We start from the raw sequence: 26,332 nt of genomic DNA, 5'->3' as shown, positions 1-26,332 counted from the left end.
TGGATAGGGGACTATGACACTTGGATTAGAACGGGTAGTGGCCTTCTAATCAGAATAGTGTTTTTTGCTAGTAACTTGGGTTATGAAAAAGGAAAAAGAAGAACATCTTTTTACACATACATCACTAAGCTTGTTAAAATAAAAAAAGTTTATAAGATGGACATGGATAACAACTGTATGGTCCATTAATACCTGTAAAACACATCCAAGGCTAACTGAATTGTTGTCTTGTTAGGATAGATGCAGGTAAGGACTCTATCTTATCTTGGAAGGTTTTTTTACTTTTGCAAGCTATGCTACTCTGGATGGAACACTCAGTGATGACTGGGGAAGTATATTTACTTTCTACATACTGAAAGGGTATCTCTTTGCTACAAACATTGTACTTAACTGATTCTAATACTGAGTTGTTTTTGTACATATCTATTCCTTGTTCCATTGCCAGCTGTCTTTTGAATGTAAAAATTCAATTATGTCTTATTATCTAAGATTTAACAGCTACACACACATCCTATACATAAGGTTTTTCTTTCCGAGAGAAACCGAGATGCTGGCTTTCGAAATTTTCTTCGAAATTGAGTTCTAAGTTTGACCCACGGTCTGTAATCCCTTGACCGGTTGACTGGTGTTAGGTCGTCCTTTTTAGACTCTTTTTATGGTCCCCTGCTCACGACTACTATAGTCTTTGACTTTGCCGGTTGAAGGTTTGGAGGCCCAAAAGTTACAATTATTGTTTCTACCTTTATTTATGTTTACACTGTTCCCTTTTCAGGACTGCTTACCCTGTAGAAAGACAACTCGCATGAGCACTAATCACAACCCCGAGAATCAAGTAAAGATTCTCGAATAGATTAAGCTTTACCTTAAGGACTGTAAACCAAAGAATGCTTTGGCAGTTTTAGAACTAGACCCTTCCCATCTAGGAAGGCCAAAAAGTGTATTACTTACTATGGTAAGTATAAGTGAACCTCACCTCACTTTTTTTGAAGACTCTTGCTCTGTCACAAAGATTGGAATTGTCCTCGGAGCCCCTCTCAGTGGCCACTTCTCTTGTTCTCAAATGTAGCAGCTTGGATGCTTCTCAACTAATTTATGATTCGGCTATTACTTCTGACAAGAAATTATATTTCTTACATATGCTGTCTTTTAATGATTGGGTCAAGATTTTGGCAACTTTGGATAAAGACTCCCATTACATTGCCCAGCTTCCTCTATTATCCTCACAATATCAGCAAGAGCTTGCTCTTTTTTCCTCCTCTGGTGCTGATTTGTCTAACTTTCTTAGGAAGTTATGTGGGTTCAATCCCTCTTTTGTTTGTGCACCGGCTACTCCATCTATTCCACAAACTAGTGGAATCTTCTGTCGAGATAGTGCAATCCTTGAAGCAGTTAAGGAATTTCAAAGTAATCTTTGCTCCCTCAATGACTCAAACCTCCTGGAGATGGTGCCTAAAATTTCCGAAGTTTTGTCCGTCTTGCCCGTGAGACAAATTGAAATTGAATCCCTCGGGGTTGACCATCAGCTTTGGGTCCTTCCCAACAAAGCTTTCTTAGCACCTATTTTGAGTGAAACCTCGGTTTATCTATGCGAACCTCCCTGCCTCTACTGTGGAAGATTGCAGACTCAAGATCCTTAAAGGAAGGCAATTTTTGGACAAAGGTGAGCTCATCAAAGAACCCTTCAATCTCAATCTCATTGACCACTCCAAGTGCCCCTCTAATACAGTCCTGTACATCCGTACCAAAGGAAACATGGAATTTGCTGAGAGTAACCCTGATTTTTACACGGAATCCATTTGGAATGTCTTTTGTGCTTATGTAAAATGTGCCTGCAGATTTCTTGACCCTAAAACCTCCTGTGAATCCAGCATCATGTGGTTCCATCATACCATTTGGTTTATTCTTAACCATCTAGACTTACTTTTCCCGAAAAAACCTGTGGATTTTCATCTCTCCCTCATTTGCTCTTGGTTAGGTGGCCAAGCTAAGCAAATTGTAATTGCACAGATTGCCTTCAACATCTTCCGTGGACTAATGCTTGATATCTTGAAGGAGTTGAAATCTCATGAACCTGGCATCTACTTAACTACTTATGCTAACCTTAAAGGTGTTAAGGTCATCACTAGTCTACTTAAACCTTGTATTGATGAGGATGACTCCACTGCTCTCAAAAGGGCTAACTCTTTGATCACACCCAACTCCTTCACTTCCTTCCTAACACCTAGTTCATCTTCTAACCGAAGGAAGAGTTCGTAGCTTTACAAGAGGAAGAGGCAGGTCTCCCCCCATCAGGAACTTCCCTGAATTTTAAACCTTGGTTATATTGCAGGTTACTACAAGCTGTTGCGGAAGAAGAACTCTCAACAAAGTGGAACTGGATAATGGTTTCATCTACATACACGGTCTCTTTCACAATGTACTCCTCGATTGGATTCAACCAAAAAATCTTTTTTGTGAGTGCTTTGATCTATTTTTTGGTAATCACAAATTACTCGACAATATACTTATAGGATGGAAATATCATCATCCCATAAAGAGGTTGATCTATAATAATGATTTTTTCGGCAGGATTCTATTCCTTATTGTACATGTTTTCAGTTTACCGCTTTTTGCAAAAATTTTGAGGCTTCTGGTTACCATGTTTGCACTTGTGATCTCAGCATTATTGAAAATACTAAAATACGTAGAATTTTGGCCGAAGGGCTCAATCATATACCTAACTTTTCCAAAAACCTGTACCTTGCTCTATTAGCTATACTAAGCTGTCTCACTGACCTTGTCAGTGCTCTCCGACTGGAGATATAGTCCTACCGGACTTAAGGGAAGTTGTGAAGGAATGCTTCCTTCATAAAATTTCACAACTACCTAGTAAATGATTATCATCTGATGATTCTTGGATTACTTCTTAACTAACTTTTGATTTTCAAAAAATCTATGATAAATGGTTTGTTGTCGGGCTTGAGAAAAGCTCTAACTGTCCCACTATTGGAAGCCAAACTATGGGGGATATACCATCCTTTGAGAATGCGAGCCCTAAAACTCGCAAGAGATATTACTTATCCAATGGAGAGCCATATTCCTCTGCCATGTGTGATTTTTCAGAAGGATGCAAATCGGTCTTCCTCATCAAACAAAAAACAACTATTATACCAGTTCAAACTATGGTAGAGGAAAATCTAACAAACAAACCTATTGTAGAAAATACCGTTAAAAAACGGATCATGCCCGATAGAGAAGCAAAGAAAAAACTCCCTCGAAATGCATATAAGGAGACTGAAGGGGTTTAGGGTAATGGGACAACAATAACAAGCAGAATAGATTGTTTGGATACTTGTCTTCCGATCAACGTTGCCCATGTTCTAACTGGTTGCTTATGTTGGATGGTGATAGGTATAGGTCTATTCTTTCATGGGTTCTGAAGCTCAATTGTTCTCCTACCAGAACCGGTTGTACCAGCATAAAATAATGAATTTTGTCTTTGTCTATTGTCTGTTGTCTTTTATTTCTTGTATATTTTGGTCAAGTGTCAATATATGGTTCTCTAAGAGGGGATGTCAAATTTAATCTCTCTCTCTCTCTCTCTCTCTCTCTCACACACACACACACACACACACACACACAGGTTGAGGGTAGTGTTCGTAGGAGAGTCTTTTCCTTCTTGTTGCTAGAGTCCTGCAGGTAGAGGCAAGTACTGCCTCGCTTGCTATAGTGGAAAGGAATGAGCAGTGGTGCACAAAGTTGCCTCGTGAGCACGCCTAGCTTACTGCGATGGCCTGCCGCATCATCTCTCTCTCTCTCTCTCTCTCTCTCTCTCTCTCTCGGCAACAAGACGAGGGCGACTAGGAGAGAGCACGTAGTTGAACGAGACAAAATCCAGCTAGCCGACATGACGAGCAGTGGAGCTTGTAGAAGGATGAGGCGAAGGTTGAGGATTGCATCGTGGGGGTAGGCGGGTAGGCACACAAAGCCAAATACTAGTGCGACGAAGTGGAGCCGATTGGGTGCACACGTGGAATTTGTGGTTTTTTTTTTTTGGGGGGGGGGGGGGGGGGGGGTTATTTCGTAGAACGTAAAGTCTTTTATCGCAAGTGTGCCAATTCATTTTAAATCCCTAATTAAAAGAAACCTACGTAAATTCCCTGTTGCCACATGCGACTCTCTCTCCCTCCCTCCCTCTCTCTCTCTCTCTTTCGTGTTGGGGTTGAATATGCAACCCATATGTCGTGGGGGGGAGATGGCAGGAGGTGATGAGGGAGAAACAGTGAGGGCAGAGGGCACCAATTGAGATCTGAGTACGTAATTGAAATATTCGAAAGAATCTTGGATTTTAGCAGTAGTAGTCGAGCCTCAATGCATGTGGTTTGTTTTGACACTTAAGGGTCTCTTGCATCAAGGCGCATGCAAACAAGAAAGAGACGCAGTCCAAAGAGAGAGAGAAAGAGAGAGAGAGCCCGCCTGAAAAGAACGAAAAGACGACATGTTGTGGAAACCAGGTGGGTTGTATTGGAGCGTTGTGAGAGCAGCCTCTTATCGAGCTACACCCACAAGGAGAAGAGCGACTTATTGTCATTATGGGTTCCTCTGTCTTGGACAAAGAATACTCCTCTGAGCAAAAGGAGGGTGTTTCTGTTGGCGGTGGCGTGCAGGACACTTTTGGCGAGGACTCTGCCACTGAGGATCAGTTAGTCACTCCATGGAATCGCTCTATTGCCAGGTTAATATGCCTTCTCAGTTGTGTATCACCCACACATGCTCTTATTTTGTACTTGTTAACACATTCATAAGCAACTGTAGTGCATCCCAGCTTTCAAACCACTACTTACTTCCCATGCAATTCTCGGTCGATGTGAAGGGTTTTGTTGCATCTTAACCATATACTCCACAATTCTCTTCATACCCATAACCTCAATGGGAAGTGATTGGGGACTCAAGAAGTAAGAGCATGTATGGTGTTTGTGCCTTGACTTGGAGAAAGTTCATTAGAAAATGCCTTTGGACATTATATGCTCATGCTCATCGAAATAGCATTGTATAGTGGTGTTTGAGTGCGCATACCAGCATATTCACGCATACACACAACAATTTGGCTACCAAGGGTCTTAGTTCTACCTGAAAAAACATTCGGACAAGACGAAGTTGAAGATTGGGCTGGGAATGTTCATTATCTCCTGCTATGAAAGAGGTATTGAAACCACATTGCCTGCGTGCCGTGCTTGGGTTTTGCACCCATTTTTCGGGCTAGTTTGCTCATTAAGTTTAGCTTCATTGTGGCTTATCAATTTGGTTTTCAAGAACATCGATGATGGAGGTCATACTTCTCATAACTTTCGTCTTTGTTCCAAAAGATATGTATCTTTTGGCAGCGGCATTGATAATTAGCATCAACACATATTTGAGACCTAGACAATTAAGTCAACCATTTACAACAATTATTTTCTATCGATGAATGCATTTGTGAAAGATGAGTGTTATCTCAACGTTGTATTGGACTTTTCTTTTAGTGCATTGATACTTAGAGATCATCGAAATTGTCTTTTCGAAGTTCTTAGGACATTCATTGGACTTCCTTGAAAGGCATAGCATTGTCTTTATAGTGCTTGCATTCAAGTGTGGAGGCCGTACTCTATCTCACTATTTATCTTACGATTATACAATTATGTTTATGATTGGGTTGGGGCTACCAGTGGAATGTAGATCCTTGGTGATGATTGCGGACTCCATCATTTGCTGAAGGGTATTGTGGGGATACACCATCATGCTCTTTCGAAGTCGAGGTTGAAGGTATGCTTCGAATTTCCACATCTTTTCCTCTTCGGAGGTCTTCATGAAAGGCGTAACTTTCAGAAGAACCGACCAATACTTGTCACTGCAAGCTGTGACTTTTTCATGTTTCTTTTGGGCGAGCCAGTCCCATTCCTTCCAATGTTCTTCTCTAAGTTAGGTGGAAGAAATAGTTTACATAAAATTCAATCTTGAACTGGACCCACATTTTGACTTGTGTACCTTCCAGAATCTTGACTAACCACCAGTTGCTTGCGGTCTCTTTGCGATACATGCCAACATGATGCAACTTGGATTTTTGGGTGAAGTTTCCATTGGCATAAGCAACTTCAAACCTTCTGATGAAAGATAGTGCCTTGGAGATGTCTCTCCGTCCCATGTAATTGTCAAACTTGATTTGCTTCGCTTTTTGCCTTTTCTGTCTTCTTTGCTTGAATCTGAAGAGCTAGAAGAATTGTCAGAAGAAGAAGAAGAAGAAGAAGAAGTGGGTACTCCTTCAAAGTGAACACGCTTCTTCTGTTTCTTTGCTTTGTCAAATGTCGACTGACGACCCAAATAACCCGGGAAGTCAGTGCCTTTCTTCTGCGTTGTGCCGTGCTTTTTGGCTTTCTTTTGCGCGTCAAAAAGCTGAGTAATCTGTGCATCAACCACCTCTTCTAATTCCTTCTTTGAATATTTCTTGTGAGCAGAAGGTTTCTTGAGAGCGGGTTTCGGGGGTGGTGTTGTGGTTTTCTGCCATTGCTCGTGCACTTCCTGAAAAGAAGTCTCGCTCATATATTTTGCAAATTTTGGGTCCTTCGCAAAATTGAGCATCATCTTTGTTGCATCGCCGATCAATTGATGACGCTCCATCTCTCGTCGCTCTGCTTGAGTAGGCCGAGGCGTGCCTTACTCTGTCGGAATCTTCGTTGTGATCCCTGCCCGCATCTCTAGATGCAGAGGGAGTCGACTGATCCTTGCGTGAAGCCATAGGTGCCGCGGAAAAAAAATTGGGGATCGGATTTCCCGTAGAAGAGAAATCGGCCGTGCTCTGATACCACTGTAACAGACTTGGACACTCCAAGTCAAGAATCAATCACGACAACACCAAATAACCACTTCAAAACAATTCACAGATCACAATAGATTTGCACTGGCCCGGCGGAGTTCCGTGCCTAGAGATATTGGCCCCAAAGACTGGCGCCCCTTTCGATATTTCTTTATGTATTAAATCAATGTCAAAGTACAAGAGAGCGGTTAGGGTTTCACTCTCAGACTTTGCGTCCAGATGCTCTGCAGAGTGAGCCCTCACTGCTTATTTATTTGTTTACAAGGGATGCCCAAAAGCAGAGCCCCAAAAGTAGAGCCCCAAAAGCTTTCAAAACCAAAAGCAAAATTTCTCTCTCTCAAACCCTCTAGAGGGCTTTTAAAAAATAAAGCAATGTACTCTCTCTCTCACTCTCTTTGCCGAATTGCGTTGCCCAAAGGGCTGCTTTTAAGTGCCGTAAAATCCGGAGGCCCATACTGCTGCCATGTGGCATTTTTGCCGCTTGTTTTAGGGTTTCCAGCCACATTAGGGTTTCAGCCAGCAGTTAGGGTTAGGGTTTTTGGAAGAAATTAGGGTTTGCAGGAATTAGGGTTTTTACTCTCGGTAGCCACGTCATCACTTTGTGACAGTTGTCAAGCCGATGGAAGTGCCACAAGATGCTCTTGAAACGGCTTCAAGATGCTTTCACTTAATAAGTATTGCCGGCCTTTTGAGATGTTGCAAATATTGCAAAAAAAAAAACTGCTCCTTTACTTGTTGCTTTTCGAGATGCTCTTCTGCGCAACAAAGGCAGCGTTTTGAGAGGTTTATAGGGTGGCCACCGCACAAGGCCCACCCGTCTTCTAAACTGCTAGGGAATTCCTGCGTTTTGATATGCTATGAAGAGCTTGCACCTTCAACCTTTGACTAGCAGCTTTTTGATAGGCAATATGCCAACTCACCTTTGCCTAGCGACTAGAGCTTGTCAACGCCTACCACAGCAAGAAGGTGGCGTTTCAATATGCTGCCTGGAGCGCCTGTCTGCCTGCGTCTCCTCTGCCTGCCTATGCACAACTGCCACAAAACCGCCACAGCGTGCCACCTCCCTTGGGCTTTGCGAGAACGTGAGCGTCTTGAGAGGCACCGTCAGTGAGCGTCTTGAGAAGCCAGCGCCAAGAGCACCAAGCTCTAATATAGATGTTGAGAGCTTAGCTATGGTGGGTAGTACTGGCTGCAGGCCATGGCGAGTGTGCAGGCAGTAGATGAGAGAGAGAGAGAGAGAGCAGAGAGAGAGATGAGACACAGTAACACGCTATGCTTGATTGAGAGTATTCTTTTGTTTACAAAAGCTTAATATAAAAGTGGCCATGCCATGCAAACTGCTTCTCTTAACTGCATGCTTTATGAGGCGATTCCCACAGGCTACACAATCGGGCTTGCATACTCAACACTTTAAAAACCTTTTGGATAGCCGGTAAAGATAAGTTGTTGCAATTCCGTGAGTTGAACTTGTACTTCAGTGGTTCTTCCGTGGCTTGTCATGGTTCTTCCCGTTCTCAACTTTGCTTCTGTCTATACCTGGAGCATGGAGCTCCACAGACTGTTCTTGATTCCGTTTCCGGAATCTTTGAGCGTAGGCCGAGGCCTCTCTGCTCCTTCTCCGTGACAGAGTACTTGTAAAGCACAAGCACGAAACAACAACTCGTAGAGCGTATTCACAATCGGTACGTGTCGCTGCTAGCTTTGCATGCTCGCTTGTAGATTCCCAACAATAGATTCTCCAACAGCTAGCATTGGATAAACTAGGTGTCTGAGCGAGAGGGCTGGCTGAATTCATAGGCACGTGGAACCGACACGAATAGCTGGTGCGGTGCCGGCAAAGATAGCTGCAGAGGTAGCGCTAAGGGATAGAGGAGGTTGTTGGTAGATTTCGCTACGCAAGGGAGAGAGGATCGTAAGTTATTTTCAGCCGAAAAGACCATCGCTGGTTTTTCTTTTATAGGAGCGTTGCTTTTAATTTATTCATCGGCTGCCTACTTATTAAGTGGGCGGCCGGTCAATTTTGAAAATGTTGTCAACCTCTTAAAAAACTTAGTAAGACTCGAGCTGAGAATTGATGCCACACAACTCTTCCCAGGCGTCCTTGGATGCATTTCTCAGGCACAGATGCAATGCAAACACGGGGAAAACATTTGTTTTTCCCGGAAATCACTTAAAAATATTCCGCTTTTTAGAAAAAGCTTCTCAAAACCCATCTTTATTCTTGTACTTTTGTCTTTACACGCATTCCTTTTTCCAATTCGGATTTCTTGCAAGACCAATCGAATATTCCCTTTCCGATGCTCCCGTCATCCAGCATGTGATGCATCAAGAATATCCCCTTCCCAGTCTCTCCCACCGAACTAACGGTATAACCCCTTCGTGATGCTTAATGTCACCCATCATATGATACATCAGAGTTGTCCGTTCCTGATGGCTTTTAATAACTTCACTAGATCTACAGTACCTAACCTTTACGATTCAAGTGCACACATTTAAATATCCTTATTTCAATAAATAGAAATTACTCAGAAAAATAAGAAAATAGTCCATTTAGCAGCAATAATGGCCAAGTCTTATCAAGCTTCACCAAAATATCATGGCCCTTGTTGAATCCTTGAGAATGTTGGGAGGGTAGCCTACAAAGGTGAGTTGCCAAAATTCTTTAAGTTATTCATTTCAGCAAGCTGAAAAAGACCACAGATCCTAGAGGATTTGATTGAACAACCAAAGATTCCACATGAACAAAGAAAATTGAAAATTGAAGCGTGAAAGTTTTTTAATCTTGAAAGGATGTGATTCAGCCTCCTGACCTCCTCAGTCTCACTGATCAGAAGTTACTTTCTTGTTTGTTTTGTCATGTATAAAAGAAGCTCAAGTGTAGTTAACAGTGTCAATGACACATTTCATTTGCATTTTTCTCCCCGAGAATCTATACATTAGCACAGAATTCAATCTTTTGAAAGGACTGAAAATTTTCCTAGTATGGCTACAGTTGTATCTCTAATCATGCCTATATTTTTCTGTTGGCAGTGGTTTGGAGCTTTTGCGCACTCCGCAATACAACAAAGGATTGGCTTTTTCACAAAGAGAGAGAGAATCACTATTTGTTAGGCTTGCTACCTCCGGCGCAACTGACTCAGGAACTTCAGGTAGTTTAAAGATCAAATCCTTTCTGGATAGTGTTCTTGATCATGTGCTTGCATCATGATTGAACCCCTCTGAGTCTTAAGTTTCTGATTTTATTTTAAAAAAGGGTTTTTTAGCACTATCTTAAGTAGATTAGTTAAAGGGCTTTAGCTGTCCGCGGTAGGTATGATCCACACCTTGGATGTTGGCTGTGAATGCTAGCTTCCAAATACATATAGGATAATTTTTTCCCTTCTTTTTCTAAGTTGGATTTTGTGAGAATGGGTTTTGGCCATACCAGAGAACTCTATGTGGCAAAGACAATAGCCCGAGTACTTTAGAATTGTTTTGAATTGTATGAGAACTCCTCGTTTTAATTCTGAGGGTCACTTGTATGCAGATGCCTTGGGATATTCTGTACTTATTTAGTGGTGTTTGTTAGTATTGATGCAAGGACAGTGTATGGTTAGGAACTTGCGGAGTATATGGTTCTGGTCAGTATTAGGTGAAGTTCATTTTTCGTTCTGTGTTAGTATATTGGAGGTCTTTTTTTTTGGGGGGGGGGGGGAAAGATTTTGTCATGAGTGAAACATCCGACTGAGAAGGGGTTTGATTTAATTGAGATATTTTTGATAAGGTTTAAATATATGAGTGGAAGGTGTTTCCTGTCTTGTTGTATTGGTTTTAGCTTCACAGTTGATTGTGGGCATCTGTAAGGTAATGTATAATTTTTAAAAACGTTAATGAGCCCAAATTTTTTCGACTGAGAAGGGGTTTGATTTTGATAAGGTTTAAATATATGAGTGGAAGGTGTTTCCTGTCTTGTTGTATTGGTTTTAGCTTCACAGTTGATTGTGGGCGTCTGTAAGGTAATGTATAATTTTTAAAAACGTTAATGAGCCCAAATTTTTTCGAACTTTCCAAATTTCTTTGTACTTTTTGAGCTGTTTAACACATTATTTTTACGAAAATTGAGATCTCAATGCAAACTGGATATGAAGCGCATCCATGGTAGATCCTTTCAGGGAGTGTTATTGATGACTCAATGTGTGGATACATGGCTGTGATACAGGTTGAGAAAATAATGAATAATATTCACAGCTATTCGGATTCCATACAGAAGTACATAGCTATCATGGGCTTGCAGGTATTGTCACCCTGGTCTTTTACTTGAAAATGTGATGCTTAAGTTGTCGTGGGTTTTAAGGAAAATGACGTTTCTCTATGATCTTTCAGGAACGCAATACAAGATTATTTTTCAGAGTATTGATTGAGAATGTGGAGGAGTTGCTTCCAATAGTTTACACACCGATGGAGGGTGAAGCATGCCAAAAATATGGTTCTATTTTCCAGCACCCACATGGCCTCTATATTAGCTTGAAGGAAAGGTGAATGCAATATGTGTTACTTGTTTTAGGCATGCTCTCGCTTCCCATATTCACCTAACTGGCTCAATTCCACTTATTCGTTGGCTAGAATCTTCACAGATTCCCAATGAAGATTCCATTCTGTCTTGAAGCTTTGGTGAAAGCCTTTTCTCATTTGCCTGCACCAGCCTGTCGTTGATCTCACCACCTTGGGGGTTCAGAGGGAATAGTTTCACGTGAGCCAGTTAACTGCACGCGCGCTACTGCTGACTGTGCGACGTAAAAAAAAACCTTTGCTCCTCCCTTCCCCATTGCGTGCCTGTTCCTCTCCCTCCCTCCAGTGCCACATGGCGTGTTTGTCTATCTTGCACGCCTTGACTCTTTGCCTCCTTGGCCACCTGCCTGCACAACCTTGGCCTTGCCCCCCCCCCCCCCCCCACCCCCCCCCCCCCCACCCCCCCCCCCCCCCCCCCCCCCCCCCCCCGGCCGGCCACTTGTCCATTCTCGTCACCTTGCAGATAGCTTGTGTCCTGATCTCCCGAGGCCATGCTCACGCGTTCTCTCCCCCCCCCTCCCTTCTCCCCTCCCCCATCCCCCCTCCCCTGCCTCTTCCGCTCCTCCCCCCCCCCCCCCCCTCCCTCACCCCCCGTCCAACTCACATACTTGTATCACCTATTTGATGGATGTAACTAGTTGTTCTCATAGGTCATTTTGGCCTTTTGCAGATGTTAAAAGTCCTCTCTCTCACTTTTGCCAGCTAGAGCCAGAGACAGAGCTACGTGACATAGGTCATTGCACAATGTACCATGAGATAAGGGGCTGTTTCCACTGCTTATTCAGAGAGGGTTTCGGTCCTTTCTCTAGGGTCATGAGTTAGAGGATCAGAGATATCTTGGGCTATATCTACTAGAGTTACACAGATATAGAGACACTTTATTGGGGAGAGATAGATAGAGAGAGAGAGTCCGAGAGACAGATAACAGATTTCTTTTCATCAGATATGGGACAGCCAGAGGAGCAGGCATCAATGCAGAGCTCGACCAACACTCATTCGACCACTACCGACACTACCGACACTCTCATCGACCGAGCACTGGAGCTACGGAGATCCAGACGGCCAGGATTGAGGAGAGGGGCTACACAGCATTGACGGAGACTACAGCAGAGGATTCGAGCCATACTCTCTCGACATTCAGAGTGCAGATGAGGATGGATTCTAGTAGTAGTATCTTTGTTCTAGTTCTTTTGTACCGAGACTTGGTATTAGATTCACTAACAGATTGGTCTCATAGGTCATTTTGGCTTTTTGAAGATGTTAATATAACATTTCATTTCATCTCCTCTCCCCTCTCTCTCTCTCTCTCTCTCTCTCTCTCTCTCTCTCTCTCTCTATACTGGCACTCTCATCGACCGAGCAGTGGAGCTACGGAAATCCAGACAGCCACGATTGAGGAGAGGGGCTACACAGCATCGACGAAGACTACAATAGACTACAATAGAGGATTCGAGCCATACTCTCTCGACATTCAGAGTGCAGATGAGGATGGATTCTAGTAGTAGTATCTTTGTTCTAGTTCTTTTGTACCCAGACTTGGTATTAGATTCACTATTTTGTAACAAATTGGTCTTATAGGTCATTTTGGCTTTTTGAAGACGTTAATATAACATTTCATTTCATTTCATTTCATCTCTCTCTCTCTCTCTCTCTCTCTCTCTCTCTCTCTCTCTCTCTCTCTCGTATCCACTCACTCGGCACACTACTCATCTACCGAAAACACACTGGAGCATGGATATGGAAATCCAGACGGCCACGATTGAGGAGAGGGGCTACACAGCGTCGACGGAGACTACAGCAGAGGATTCGAGCCATACTCTCTCGACATCCAGAGTGCAGATGAGGATGGATTCTAGTAGTAGTAGTATTTTGTTCTAGTCCTTTTGTACCCAGACATGGTATCAGATTCATAATTTTGTAACAGTTTGGTCTTATAGGTCATTTTGGCCTTTTGAAGATGTTAATATAACATTTCATTTTTTTTCTCTCTCTCTCTCTCTCTCTCTCACATAGGAGCCGTCCCGACAGAGTGCCTACCTTGGAGGCTATTGAATCTCTATAGCCTTTTGGATACTGATGTATATGTATATGATGCTTCTACTGTAAAAGAGCTCCATTGTATCAACTCACTCTTTGTATTCCCTTTGTATCAGCTTTCACCCCATCCCTACTCACTATTTTTTTATAGTTCTTTGTACTTTTTGTACCTGTAGCGCGGATAATGTGTCGTGCTCTCTACAGTGGGTGGTCCTCAGTGCAATGTGTGTGGCAATCTCACTCAAACAGACTGAAATCAAAGGAACAATAGACAACAGCTGAGCTCACAGAGACAGAGACACAAGAGCAGCAGACCATAACAAATGACTCGACTATCTCCAAGAACTGATATAGACTCTGGCGTGACAGCACACTCAGCTCCAGCCCAGGACTCACAGGTACAATGGGGGTGCCAAGGCTCAGATGTGTAGGGATGGTGAAGACATGCTCTATGTATTACTCACTCTAGCCGACTACGTCGCTGGACCAGAGGTGAAGAAGATAATTCCGATGACCAACCGCTACTACTCATATGTACTACCATAAAGAGCCACCAACGGCTCATAAATGTCAGCCATGTGGTGACCTGGCCACGATGTCCACTAGACCAATCCGTATCTCTGCTGCCACGTGTCACTGCCCAGCCCAGAGAGTCTGTCCAGTGTGAACCAGCCTAGACCAACTGTACTAACTGTGTGTCTTGTGAAAGTGACACTATAGCCTGCTACAGGTTGCCCGCCACAAGACCGTTTACCGTCCCGGTGAGAGGAATACTGAAAAAATTGTGAAAAAAAACCACTAGGTACTGCATCTGTATATCTTTCGTGAAGTAGGGTTAGGCCCAACCATGACCTTAGATGCCTCAAAAAGTGGAGTTAAAAGCACTGCACTGCTTGCAAACGCCTTAAGCCTTTGAATAGGCAGGAACCCAGCATGATTGCATAGTCGAAGAATCCTAATTAGCAAAACAGAATGAGGCTCCACTGCAAAGAGATATGCTCAGTTTGGATCCAGCACATGTTTATCGTCCCTAATCATAGTGAGAGGAAAATGACCTGGTCCATACTTGCAGGTGAACCTTGCAACACTTTCTGCAAACACTGTTTTCGAAAAGGGGAATGACCATAAGGTGTTACTCGAGGGATGACCATAAGGTGGGGAAACACCGCAAATATGGTTAAGCTCTATCATGATGGCAGAACAAAAAGCTTTCACAGCAATAGGATGGCCACCAGATGAATGCTCGATAGCCACATGCTAGTGGGCTGAAATGTGGGGTGGGGGGGAAAACTTGCGGGGTGGGTTGGGTTGGGGGGGGGGGGGACTTGCTGAGGCTGAGAGGGGTTGGGAGGGCTAGATAGGGGCGAGTGGTGGAAGGGGGTGGTTAGGGGCGAGGGGAAGGAGGGGGTGGGTAGGGGGAGTGTGTGTGTGAGGGGGTGGGTAGGGGCGAGGGTAAGAAAGGGTAGGGGGAAGGGGTGGGTAGGGGCGAGGGTAACAGAGGGTAGGGGCGAGAGGGGGTGGGTAGGGGCGAGTTGGGAGGGGTGGGGAAGGGCGAGGGAGAGTGAAGGGGGTCACTGGGTAGGTAGAGGGAGAGGGTGAGTGGGCAGGGGGTAGTGAGGGAAGATGGCACTGCAGCAGATACATATGATGATCAGGCATCATCAAACTTGAAAACAATATTGTTTTTGTTGTATCCTGTCTTAAGGAAGCTTCGTGAAGGGGGTTCGCTAGACACAGAGGAGAGCTTTGTTCTGGTTGGAGAAGCAGATAGTGTTGATGATGAAGGTTGCTGAACTCCTGTAGAGGGGATTTCTTTCTGCTTCTATGCTTCTTCAAAGGCTCAGGTGGCTCATTAAGTTTAGTAACTATGGAAACATTTGAAGAGGGTGTACCTTTAGGCAAAGAGTGAATAGAGACTCCATAACAAGGCACAGACTTGGTAGCATGCAACCACTCCAACAGATCCTCATCTGACCCTTCAGGTGTAGTAGGCTGTTCTTGTTCAGGGTTGGTTTCCATTGACAAAGAAACTTGCTGCACCACGGGATCCATACCTCCTTCTAAGAGAATGGGTTGCATCGGGGAGTCAGAAGTATGTATCCACATTGCATCGTTTCCCCAATCATGAAGTGCTTTAGTGTGTCGCAGCCATGGTCTTCAATGAGCAAAGGAAATCCGCCCTCAACCTAGGGAAGACGAACCACAACAAAATCCAAGTTAAAAGTAAAGTCTTGTACCTGAAGAGGCACATTGTCCACGATGCCCACTGGGTATACTGTCCGTTGGTCGGCCAATGTAACTGTGAAGGGAGCAGGGCGAGTAGGCTGTAGACCTAGAGCTAACATAGTGAACTCGGGCATCAGGTTGATGCCAAATCCACCATCCACTATCACTCCTGAGAATTGCCGACCCAAAACGGACACTGTCAGGCGAGGGCTTCTATAATCAGTGAGTGGAGTAGCGGGATTGGATATCATATAGGACTCTGACGGTCACACTGGGAGGTGCCCGCCACTAGGACCTGCTCCAGGGTAAAGTGACTGAATAACTGCCAGGGTGTCACTTCTGAAACTCGCAACTAGCCGCAACATGTCATAGAGGGACACTTGTTGGAAAGTGTTCTTCAAGAGTGTCTCTGCTGTAAGCTTTTCTTGTTCTATTAGTGGTTTCTCTGGTACCTTGATCTTTTGTAGATTTGAAACTGCTTCCAAAAAAGCTTCATCAATATCGGAGAGCAAAGATTTCGATTCCTTCATGGCACTGGGGGATGGCTTCTTAACAGCTGCAGGCAGGGTATCCATTGGTGTGAGAATGTGTGGGGGAGTTGAACTTGCTGGAATGCTGAGACCGAGAGCGGCTCTCTGGCCCGGATGAGGACGCCCAATGGCTCCTCTGCCAACTGCGGCGGCTTATTTTGAGGGGTAACCACGTGGATAGAAGGGGGCGGCTGAGAAACGGTGCTAACTGCTATTGAGCTTGGGAAAGGCAAACTCATTCTAGCTTTGACTTGGGTTCGAAGCCGTGGATGCACGAATTTTAGGGCAATCCTTACTGTAGTGATCCTTCGTTTCAGGGCAATGACGGCAAGGAGGGGACCCTTCTGGCAGGGGGCATTTGCTTTGGTAATGCCCATATTCCCCGCATCTGTAGCACAAAATGGGCCGATTCAAAGGGCGAGTCGAAGGGCAAGGTGGTCCTTGCTCCTGGTGCATTGAGTTGGAGGTGGAGGCAAAGAAGCTTTGAGGTGATGAGGGAGCATGGGTATGATAAAAGCTCTAAGAGGGAAAAGTGCTCTACATACCTTGCATAGGAGGGGCTGTCAGCAAAGGTGGCATATGGTGTGGATGGCCACAGGGAGAAACCATGTTGGATGCAGGTGTTGGCCCTTGTTGAAGAGTAGGACCAAGACTTTGCTGTATTTGTCGCAATCCCTTGAGGTAGTAACAGTCCCTTGTCCTCATGTCTAGATTTTTCATAGAAGTGGCAGTAAACCTGAAGGGGGCATTCCTGTGGAGGGTGCCTTGGAGAGCGGCATGAGCTACACCAAACCGTAGCCTTAGTCTCTTGCTGACCCTTGAGCTCTTCTAGCTCGCGCTTGATCTGTTCCAATGCCTTGTGATGTGGAGGCTTCTCCTGTCTAAGAGAGAAGGACCTCTCCTCTTGAAGAGCTCGCTGCAACTTTAGGGCTTCCAGTTCCCTGCGTAAAGAAGTTAATGGATCAGCAGGACTTTTCGAAAACACAGAGGGGTTCTCTATGTGAGGGGAGTTGTTGAACAGCTTCCTAGCCCCCTCTATCCTAGTAGCAGATGCGATGAACTCCTCCAGAGTAACTGCAACGGAGATCTATGGACACACCCAGAGAGACTTGAGGAGGTGATGAGAGGCCGGGATATCATTCTACTTACGGAGACACACGAGAGCCCAGAGAGAGGATTACCACGAACACATGGTTTTCAATGGGAGTCTTTACATCGAGGATGTACACGCCAGCACACATCCCGTGGCTCAGGAGGAGTGGCCATACTCTTCAGACAAGCTCTTCACAGCAGATTACAGATTGTTGCTCAGGACCCACAGGCCCGCTACATGTGGATTCGCTTTGAGCTCTCACGAGACAGGACCGTCTACATTGCCCTGTGCTACTTTGCTCCCACAGGTTCCAGATTCGCCTCTAAGAGCAGGAGTCATCACTGACAGAGGCCTCACCTTATGCATGTCTTCCGGAGGAGATCATGGAGTACTCCACACTTGGTGAAGTTTTCCTTATGGGGGACTTCAATGCTCGTACCGGCAGTGAGCAGTGTGAGGCATATGACCACGAGGACCTAGAGATACTACACACTCTATATGAGGAGGCTTCGGTGAGAGATTCAGCAGACACGGCTCTAGTCTCACGGCGTACGGGCGACACATCTACTTCGACTTGGCTCCCAGCACCGTCTTGTTATTTATAACGTGATGGCCCAGTGGCCCACTTCAGGGAGCTTGACTTGTATACGCATGGAGTTGCACAGGGAGGGGGAGTACAGTCGACTACATTCTGGGACCGAGGGAGGCCATCCACCTCATTACATCCTTCACCATCCCACCCATACCCATTGGAGTCGACCACACATACCTTTCTCTTTCCATCACCGGAGACACCATTCCACATAGCTCTACAGCACGCACTCCACATACCACCATCCACTTCACATGAACTAGCCCCTCTTTACTTGACAGAGGTCGAGCACGGCCTATGCCTCTTACACCCATCCACACCACTCTCAGTTCTCACATCACATATCTCCTGTGTCCTCCACACTTCAGCCATTAGCTCTTTTCCACACACCACCCACACTGGACGCACCCCCCCTCCTCGGACTATACCCCAAAACCGTTGGTATGATGATGAGTGCAGAGAGCTATACCGACGCCTCCGCGCACGACGGGCCTTGGGAGAGATCACAGAGAGAGAGGCCAAGCAGCAGCTGAAGACAGTGACATGCCGAAAGCGGCGAGCATTTGAGGAGGCACATGAGCTTGAGCTATATTGCCTATTCATGAGCATATTCCCTTCCCACAGCCACTCGAGCCACGACCCACACGCTCCTTCTCCTTCACAGCAGTCATGGTAGAGAGAGCCATTCACTGCATGCAGCACAGACGATCAGCCGACCATACTGGATTACAGAGTGAGCACATCATATACGTGGCACCCACTATTGCTTCGTTGATTGCACATGTCTTCAATCGGGCTGCAGGGGAGGGCTTCCTAGAGGAGTGGACACATCACACCATAGTGCCTATCCACAAATCTAGCGACACCCTGGACCCAGCGAACTACAGGACCATCATGATTGGCCACATGATGGCCAAGTTGTATGGCGCAGTACTTGAGGCACAGGTGAGCTCATATGCAGAGACCAAGGGTCTACGAGCCCCAAGCCAGGCAGGTTTCAGACAAGCTTTCTCCACCATCGATCACATCTTCGTCCTGCGCTGCCTCATTGATGGGGCAAAGGCGCGGAAGAAGAGACTTTACTGCTGCTTTGTGGATTTCTGCAAGGCCTTTGATACAGTTCCATGCGAGAGGCTCTTCCAACGCCTCCAGAGTCTCAGGATACCAGCAGAGATGATTTGGGCCATATACGCTCTCTACGAGGAGGTGACTGGTCGCGTTCAATGCTCAGGAGGTCTATCAGAGACCATTGCTAGCACCATTGGTGTTAAGCAAGGATGCCCACTCTCCCCGACACTATTTGGGCTCTACATCGACGAGATCTCCGACTACATACTGCGAGCAGGAGGGGAGGGGAGCGACTTGGCAAGTACTCTAGTCCACATCATGTTATATGCTGATGATATTGTGTTGATTTCAGAGTCACCCGAGGGCTTGCAACGCCATCTTGGGGCCTTGGATGATTTTTGCCTACACAGGGGGTTGACTGTGAACCTTGGCAAAACCAAGGTTATGATCTTTCACACATCCAGTGCAGTGAGGAGCGCTGCCACCTTCACAACAGCAGGAGGACCGGTTGATGTGGTCACCTCATATGTCTACCTGGGAGTTACATTTTGTAGCCTACCAGGACCATTCACTATGAGGCAGGCAGCTACTGACAGGCTCACTCGAGGGTATGGAGCCCTGGCCATGCTAGAGCGGAGATGCCACCATGCACACTTTCAAGAGCCCCGCACGAAGGGGTGGCTTTTCGACACATTAGTCACCCCGGCCTTGATGTACTCAACAGCAGTATGGGCACCAGGATTGACAGATGACCAGTGGGCACAGATTGAGAGGCCACATATATGTATGATTTCAAGCTTGCTCCGTAGCAAGCGCACAGTGCCACATGACATTATCAGAGCAGAGCTCGCCACACCACCTATGGTAGTAGAGGCACTATTCCAGACAGTCTGTTTCATCCAGAGGATGAGAGAGATGCCTCCCGACATACTTACTCACAGGGCTTTTGAGGCAGCTATACAGCTATCATAGAGTGGGCATGAGAGAGCATGGTACTCACAGGTCAGAGCATGGTTTGAGGCACACGGTCTTGATATGGAGAGTCTACCACCCTTCCAGTACGCCCCTGACTCACCCTATGTTCCCCTCTCTCGTAGCGAGAGGAACCTGGTGTTGAGACAAGACCTTTGGCAGCTATACATCAGGAGAGTTTGGGAGTCACCGGGCTTGGGGATGAAGATGTCCGACTACAGAGACCAGTTCCTTACCATACTACCTGATGGGTTCATAGAGAGACCACGCTACATGGACACATACATGCCACATAGCTCACGGGTGGCGATTGGTCAGTTGAGAGTGGCATCACACAGGTTAGAGATTGAGATCGGGAGACATACTGGTGTCCCCAGAGAGGAGCGAGTCTGCAAAGCATGCACAGAGGAGGTGGAGAGCGAGGAGCATTTTGTGTGTCGATGCAACACATATACTGAGATCAGACCAACACATAGCTCACGGGTGGCGATTGGTCAGTTGAGAGTGGCATCACACAGGTTAGAGATTGAGATCGGGAGACATACTGGTGTCCCCAGAGAGGAGCGAGTCTGCAAAGCATGCACAGAGGAGGTGGAGAGCGAGGAGCATTTTGTGTGTCGATGCAGCACATATACTGAGATCAGAGGCAGGTATGAGGCCTTATTCAGAGGGCAGCCCACTCTCCGGGAGATCATGGATTCCCGAGATCAGAGACAGCTAGGGAGTTTCTTACTAGATGTACAGAGCCACCGGGACATACTACTACACACACATAGCTACACAGACAGAGGGGAGACAATTGCAGCTCACAGACTTCTTTCAGAGGGTTACAGTTCGCCCCTCATCTGAGACTCAAAGGGGAGTGACACTCCCACAGGCCAAGGCGAGCCGAGCCAGACGGCGACCACCAGTCAGTGGCTACAGGGGTGCGAGCCTCCACCATCGACATATTGAGGAGATCCGGGCCCGAGAGCGACGTGCCACTGAGGAGCGGGTGGCTCAGATGAGGTTCGACTCTGCAGCTTTCATCCGGGCAGCCCTGGCACCAAACCCGCCCATGTACCACGTATTACACCCCCCCATTAGTACAGGATGGAGCTAGATAGCTTGATGCACTCTCATGATTGTACTACCTTGAGCACAGACATGCATATACCCTAAGAGATAGAGCTCCATCCCTCCTCAGATATCCCCTGGATATATCACCATCACCATCTTCAGCACATCACTACTTATTTTCAGTTCAGTTCAGTTTTGTATCAGTTTTTTTTCATTTGTCTTTCCGATAGACGGATGACATACACACCATGTATATTTGATTTGTCTCATAGGCCGATTTCGGCGTGACATAGACGTAAAAAATCTTTCTTTCTTTCTTTCTTTTTCTCTCTCATAGTATATGTATGTGTATATGTATGTTTATGCATATGTATATGCACACACATACACACACATATATATTTTAGAGACATATCTATACATATGCATATGTATACATATCATGTTTGTGTGTGTGTGTGTGAGTGAGTGAGCCTTTATGCTTGTACAGACAGTGGCGGGAAGAGCGCAGACCCCTCATGCTATGTCCAATCCAATCGCAACAACTGACATAGAGCCCTCATAGACTATGTTATTGCTAGTGCTTTCTATTTGTGGAAAGTGTACCATATCACATGAGTGAACTGCAAGGTTTTACCATATCACATGAGTTTACCACAGGGAATTAATTTACACTCCAAAAATACAGACTTTAATAGTATACATTAGGAAACGTCTGATGAAGATTGACGGGTATTTGGGTCAGCATGATGTACCAATGACTTGAGTCATGAAGATTAAAAAGAGAGAAAAGTGCACATGGAACAAAGTAAGTAGGCTGTTTCTGAATGCTTCTTAGGATAATAAGTGTGATCTGTTAATTTTGATTTTTGCTAATTCTATAGCTCTCTACAGCTGAATCAACCTTGAAGAAATCCAAACTCAATAGTAATGAAGCTTGTTTCTATCCACATCTGGCCCTTTGTTCTGATATCTTTGTCATGTGTCCATCATTGTAGACTTGCCCTCATCTCATTTACAAACAGCTGTTTAAGTAAATTATCCATCTGAGGTGATTGTTGTTCAGCTCATGATGGGTGTAATAAAGCACTTACAATCAAGTTAAATTTCTCTTTGTATGTGTCTGACCCAAGAATTGTTCATCAGGGGCAAAGTTTTGGATGTTCTGAAAAACTGGCCAGAAAAGCTTGTAAGCGTGATTGTAGTCACGGATGGTGAACGAATTTTAGGGCTGGGAGATCTTGGATGTCAGGTATGCTTACTAACTTCACCTGGTACCATCTGCTGGTTTAAGTGAATTCTCAATTTGGTTCTAATCTGATATTTTTGGCAGGGAATGGGCATACCGGTTGGGAAACTTGCTCTTTACACTGCAATTGGTGGGGTCAGAGATTCAGCGGTACAAATTTATCTCATTCGAGTTATTTGCCAATTTCTTGTTGTAATAGACCTTTTGAATCAACTCCCTACGTGGGAGCAGATCTCTGTGTCGATCCTATATATAGAATTTTGGTTCTGACATGCTCAGGTGGTAAAACTTGTCCAATACTACGTGTCATTCATGGTTTTCTAAATATGTGCAAGAATTGATTGAGATTGGTGTATGGAGAACTTGCACAGGCTGATCTTTTCATATTTGATATCAAGTTAAGAAGGTCTGTTCTCACAATGTCAATGACATACAAAGGTTTGTCATTATCTCCACTGCTCATAGAAAAGTACACATCGGCTGTATACTATTTGTGGTGCTGAATGTGCAAGCTTGTGTACAGGTCTAGCTTTTTAATTCGACCATGATCATGATCTAGACATCAAGCCCTGATTCAAATCTGCAATGCTGCAAATGTGTGTGTGTCTTGCTTGAATACATTAGGAGCAATCTTGTCCTTTCCCAGTGACTGCAGGCAATGGAGTTAACGCTGCAATCACGTTCTACTGACCTTTTCTCTTTTTGTACAGATTTTAATCTGGTTTATTTTGCTTAGTTTCCATACAAGTGACTGAATGCTCGTATGAGCTTCTTTGTGTAGACTTCTCCATGAAATCAAGTGAAAAAGAAAAAGCTTGTCCATTACTCTCCTAATAGGAATTCTTTTATTGTTGCAGTGTTTACCCATAACTCTTGATGTGGGAACAAATAATGAGGACTTACTGAAAGATCAGTTCTATACTGGCCTTCGACAGAAGCGAGCAACTGGAAAGGTTTGCACCTCTTCATGTTGATGGCTTGTTTGAAGTGCCCTTGCTGGGATATCATCATTTATTAATTTGTGATGATTTGGATGTAGGAGTACGATGATTTTCTCAATGAGTTCATGTGGGCAGTCAAACAAGCATATGGAGAGAAAGTTCTTGTGCAGGTCAGGAAAAAACATTTTTGCAACAGCAGGTCCTCCCAGCAGTTTTCTGCGGGTGTCTCCCCATTTATTTTTGTTATTTCTTTTCATCATTACATACAAACGTACATGTAAAATCACACTTATCCAAAGAAAAGAGATCATACAGACAACTTATGAAAAATGGAAGTGGAGATGGAAGCTACTAAGTTGGTCGAGTCCCCTTTCACAGATCAGGATTCCCAGTCCTCGTCCCCCAAAAGATTGGATTGTGAATTAGTATCCATAAAGTACTCCACAGACTTAAGGATCATTTTCCATCATTGGCATTAAGCTTTCCTCACAGAATTGTTACAACTTAGGATGTGGTCTTGCAGGCGCCAATTATCAATATGATGTAACTGGTTCAGCCACACCGAAATTGTCTTAGTTGCAAAAAGACTTGCTTAGTTAGTTATGACAAATAACTGATGCACATGTGACCGTGCAAGAGGTCAAAGTAACTGATAATTGTGACCACTGCCTACATTGTCTTACACCATTTCATGTCCATACAGAATGATAGCATTGAATACAATTTTGTTCCAATGACATTTAGCATTCAGTACACATGATTGCAGTCCTTCTCTCCCCTCCTTTTTCCCTTCTGGTTGTAAGCAAGAACTTCTCATTAAATCGGTTGCTTGTCAGCATGTTTGCACTTATTAAATAAAAAGGAATGGGAACGAACCTGTTTATCAGAATTAAAACAAAAGCCTTTAGGGATGACATTAAGTGTGTGCTTGTGCCTTGTTTACTCTGTTTTCACAAGGTTTGATACCTCACGAAAGACGAGTTCAATAAGTCTTCATTGTCTAGCGCTTTCATCAGAGCTTTTGCAGGTTAACATATTATACCAGACCAAATATCTTTGGGCATGTAACATCAACATGGTCCGTGTAGGAGCATCGTCATGACTAGCGCTTTCATCAGGGCTTTTGCAGGTTTAACATATTATACCAGATCAAATATTTTTGGGCATGTAACATCAACATGTTCCTTGTAGGAGTATACCAGACCAAATATCTTTGGGCATGTAACATCAACCTGTTCCTTGTAGGAGCATCATCATGACTTCTCTTTATGCAAAGTAATCTACCAAAAGGATCATGATTGAAACGTAAATTGGCATAAAGATACATCATCTGAATTAAAAAACGACTCTTCATGGTTTGGTGGTACTATTATTGCCTACACTACACTTTTGTGTCCTATAAGTGCCTTAGAATCTTCAATAGATGTCTGTGAGAGAAAAAAAAATGCAAGATGTAAAGGAAATAAGGTATCCTGAGACACTTTTATCAATTTTTCTGCCAATGTTCCAGTTGTAAGGTTGTTATCTTTTAAGAGTTATGCTCCGATATCCTATGTCCAGATTTTACATATTGTCGAAAGCATTCTAAGGTTGTTCGTTGAAGTTACAAATTTCTTTCTGACCTCTGCTGTCATAACTATTTTCCTAACTAAGCTTTCTTTTGAATTTCAGTTTGAGGATTTTGGAAACCATAATGCATTCAAGCTTCTTGAAAGATATCAAAAGACTCATCTTGTTTTCAATGATGATATCCAGGTAAGTTAATCAGTGTGCATGTGCTTGTGTGGGTGTGTATTGTTACTTGCTAAACTGCTGGACAATATACAAAAAGCAGGGAACCTCTGTTGTGATACTTGGGAGGCATTCTTGCTGCTTTGAAGTCAGCGGGAGAAAGCATTAGAGATCAGACATTCCTTTTCTTCGGTGCAGGCGAGGTATGCTATGTTTCTTTCCAATAAAATCTTTAATGCACTAAACATGATTGCTCTCTGTCACATTGTCAAGTTAAACTTGAGCAGAATGGCTAACTAGTCGAGAATCATCTCAATAAGACCAGCTTGAGCTGGGTTTGCCAAGTGAGTACTTCTGAGCTTAGCAGCTTTATGTCACAATGAAATGAAATGAAATGTTATATTAACGTCTTCAAAAGGCCAAAGTGACCTATGAAACCAGAAAGTTACAAGGTGGTGGATCTGATACAAAGTCAGAGTAACAAAATAACAGCAGTACAAAACAAAGATATATACTATGGGATCCTAGACTGGTCGATGTGAACTAAGCAAAAATGGGCGGCTTGCTGGGATAGCTGAATCACAGGAGATCTAGCATTGGTCGTTGGCGGATCTCATCAATCTCCTCCATGCCTAGTAGTCTGACCGGGCGTCGTGCATGCCTGGCCAGAGTGCTCCGAATCCGTCGATGCTGTGTAGTCCTCCGCAGTCGTGGGCGCCTGGATTTCCCCAGTTCAGTCGCTCGGTCGATCAGTGTGCCTCTGGTGTGAGACGAGGGGGAGCTCTGCTGTGGGAGTGGCTCTTGCGGCTGTCCCGTGTCTGCTTTGAAGAAGTCTATGATCCGTCTTTGAGACTGGCTAGCCTCGCCACTCATTAGGCTATCTCTGTGTCTGTGCAGCTCGAGTAAGAACAAACCTAGGCATCACTGATCCTCGTATCCCATGACTCTTGAGAGGTCCAAAACCCTGTCTGAACAAGCAATGGATGCGGCCTCGTATCTCGTAGTAGACGGGGCAGCGGCATGTATACTGCAACTCTGTCTCAGGCTCCATGTCACACAGGGGGCATGTCCTGGCTTCTGCTGGTACTCCACTATATCTCCCAGTCTCAATCCGCAGTTGGTGAGAAGATATGCGTAGCTGGCCAATAGCACATCGTATCCCATGAGACAAGTGGGTGTCCATGTATCTGGGTCTCGTCACAAAACCATCCTCCGTAAGCTGGAGAAGATGGTCTCTGTAGAAAGCCATCTTCGTGCCCAATTCCTGTACTGGCTGTATCCATGTCCTCCTGGTGTCTAGCTGGGTTAGGTCTTGGCGAATGAGCTTGGTGATCTCTGACCGTGTAAGAGTGAGAGATGGTGCATCCAATGAGTATTGGAATGGTGGCAGCCTGTCTATGCTGAACCCATGCGCCTGAAACCATGATGCCATCTCCCCATTACTAGCATGTTGCATC

General features: G+C 44.7%; 2 protein-coding genes and 2 pseudogenes across 2 annotated transcripts in view; 3 read left to right on the top strand and 1 right to left on the bottom strand.

Annotated features, from left to right (window-relative positions):
* Positions 1–8,624, bottom strand: part of LOC147464871 (uncharacterized) — a 75,975-nt pseudogene extending 67,351 nt beyond the window's left edge.
* A 1,271-nt stretch (positions 8,625–9,895) lies between these two features.
* LOC147464869 (NADP-dependent malic enzyme 1-like) lies at positions 9,896–25,082 on the top strand. Its single transcript, XM_086516936.1, has 9 exons — positions 9,896–9,978; positions 11,028–11,102; positions 11,192–11,343; positions 22,101–22,206; positions 22,288–22,353; positions 23,061–23,156; positions 23,243–23,314; positions 24,816–24,899; positions 24,979–25,082. Exons 2-9 carry the CDS (start codon positions 11,040–11,042, stop codon positions 25,042–25,044), a joined length of 705 nt encoding a protein of 234 aa, XP_086373062.1. The 5' UTR covers positions 9,896–9,978; positions 11,028–11,039; the 3' UTR covers positions 25,045–25,082.
* LOC147464870 (uncharacterized) lies at positions 18,929–21,028 on the top strand (annotated as a pseudogene).
* The window catches only part of LOC147464868 (NADP-dependent malic enzyme-like), a 47,214-nt gene continuing 45,906 nt past the window's right edge, over positions 25,025–26,332 (top strand). The window contains exon 1 of the mRNA XM_086516940.1: positions 25,025–25,078. The gene's annotated coding sequence lies outside the window, so the exon portion shown is untranslated. The remainder of the gene's footprint in view (positions 25,079–26,332) is intronic.

This window comes from Adiantum capillus-veneris, chromosome 1, assembly GCF_014529385.1.
Source record: "Adiantum capillus-veneris isolate H3 chromosome 1, ASM1452938v2, whole genome shotgun sequence".
NCBI classification, from domain to species: Eukaryota; Viridiplantae; Streptophyta; class Polypodiopsida; order Polypodiales; family Pteridaceae; genus Adiantum; species Adiantum capillus-veneris.
The sequence above is the reverse complement of the archived record's forward strand: the minus strand, read 5'-3'. Positions and strand labels throughout refer to the sequence as shown.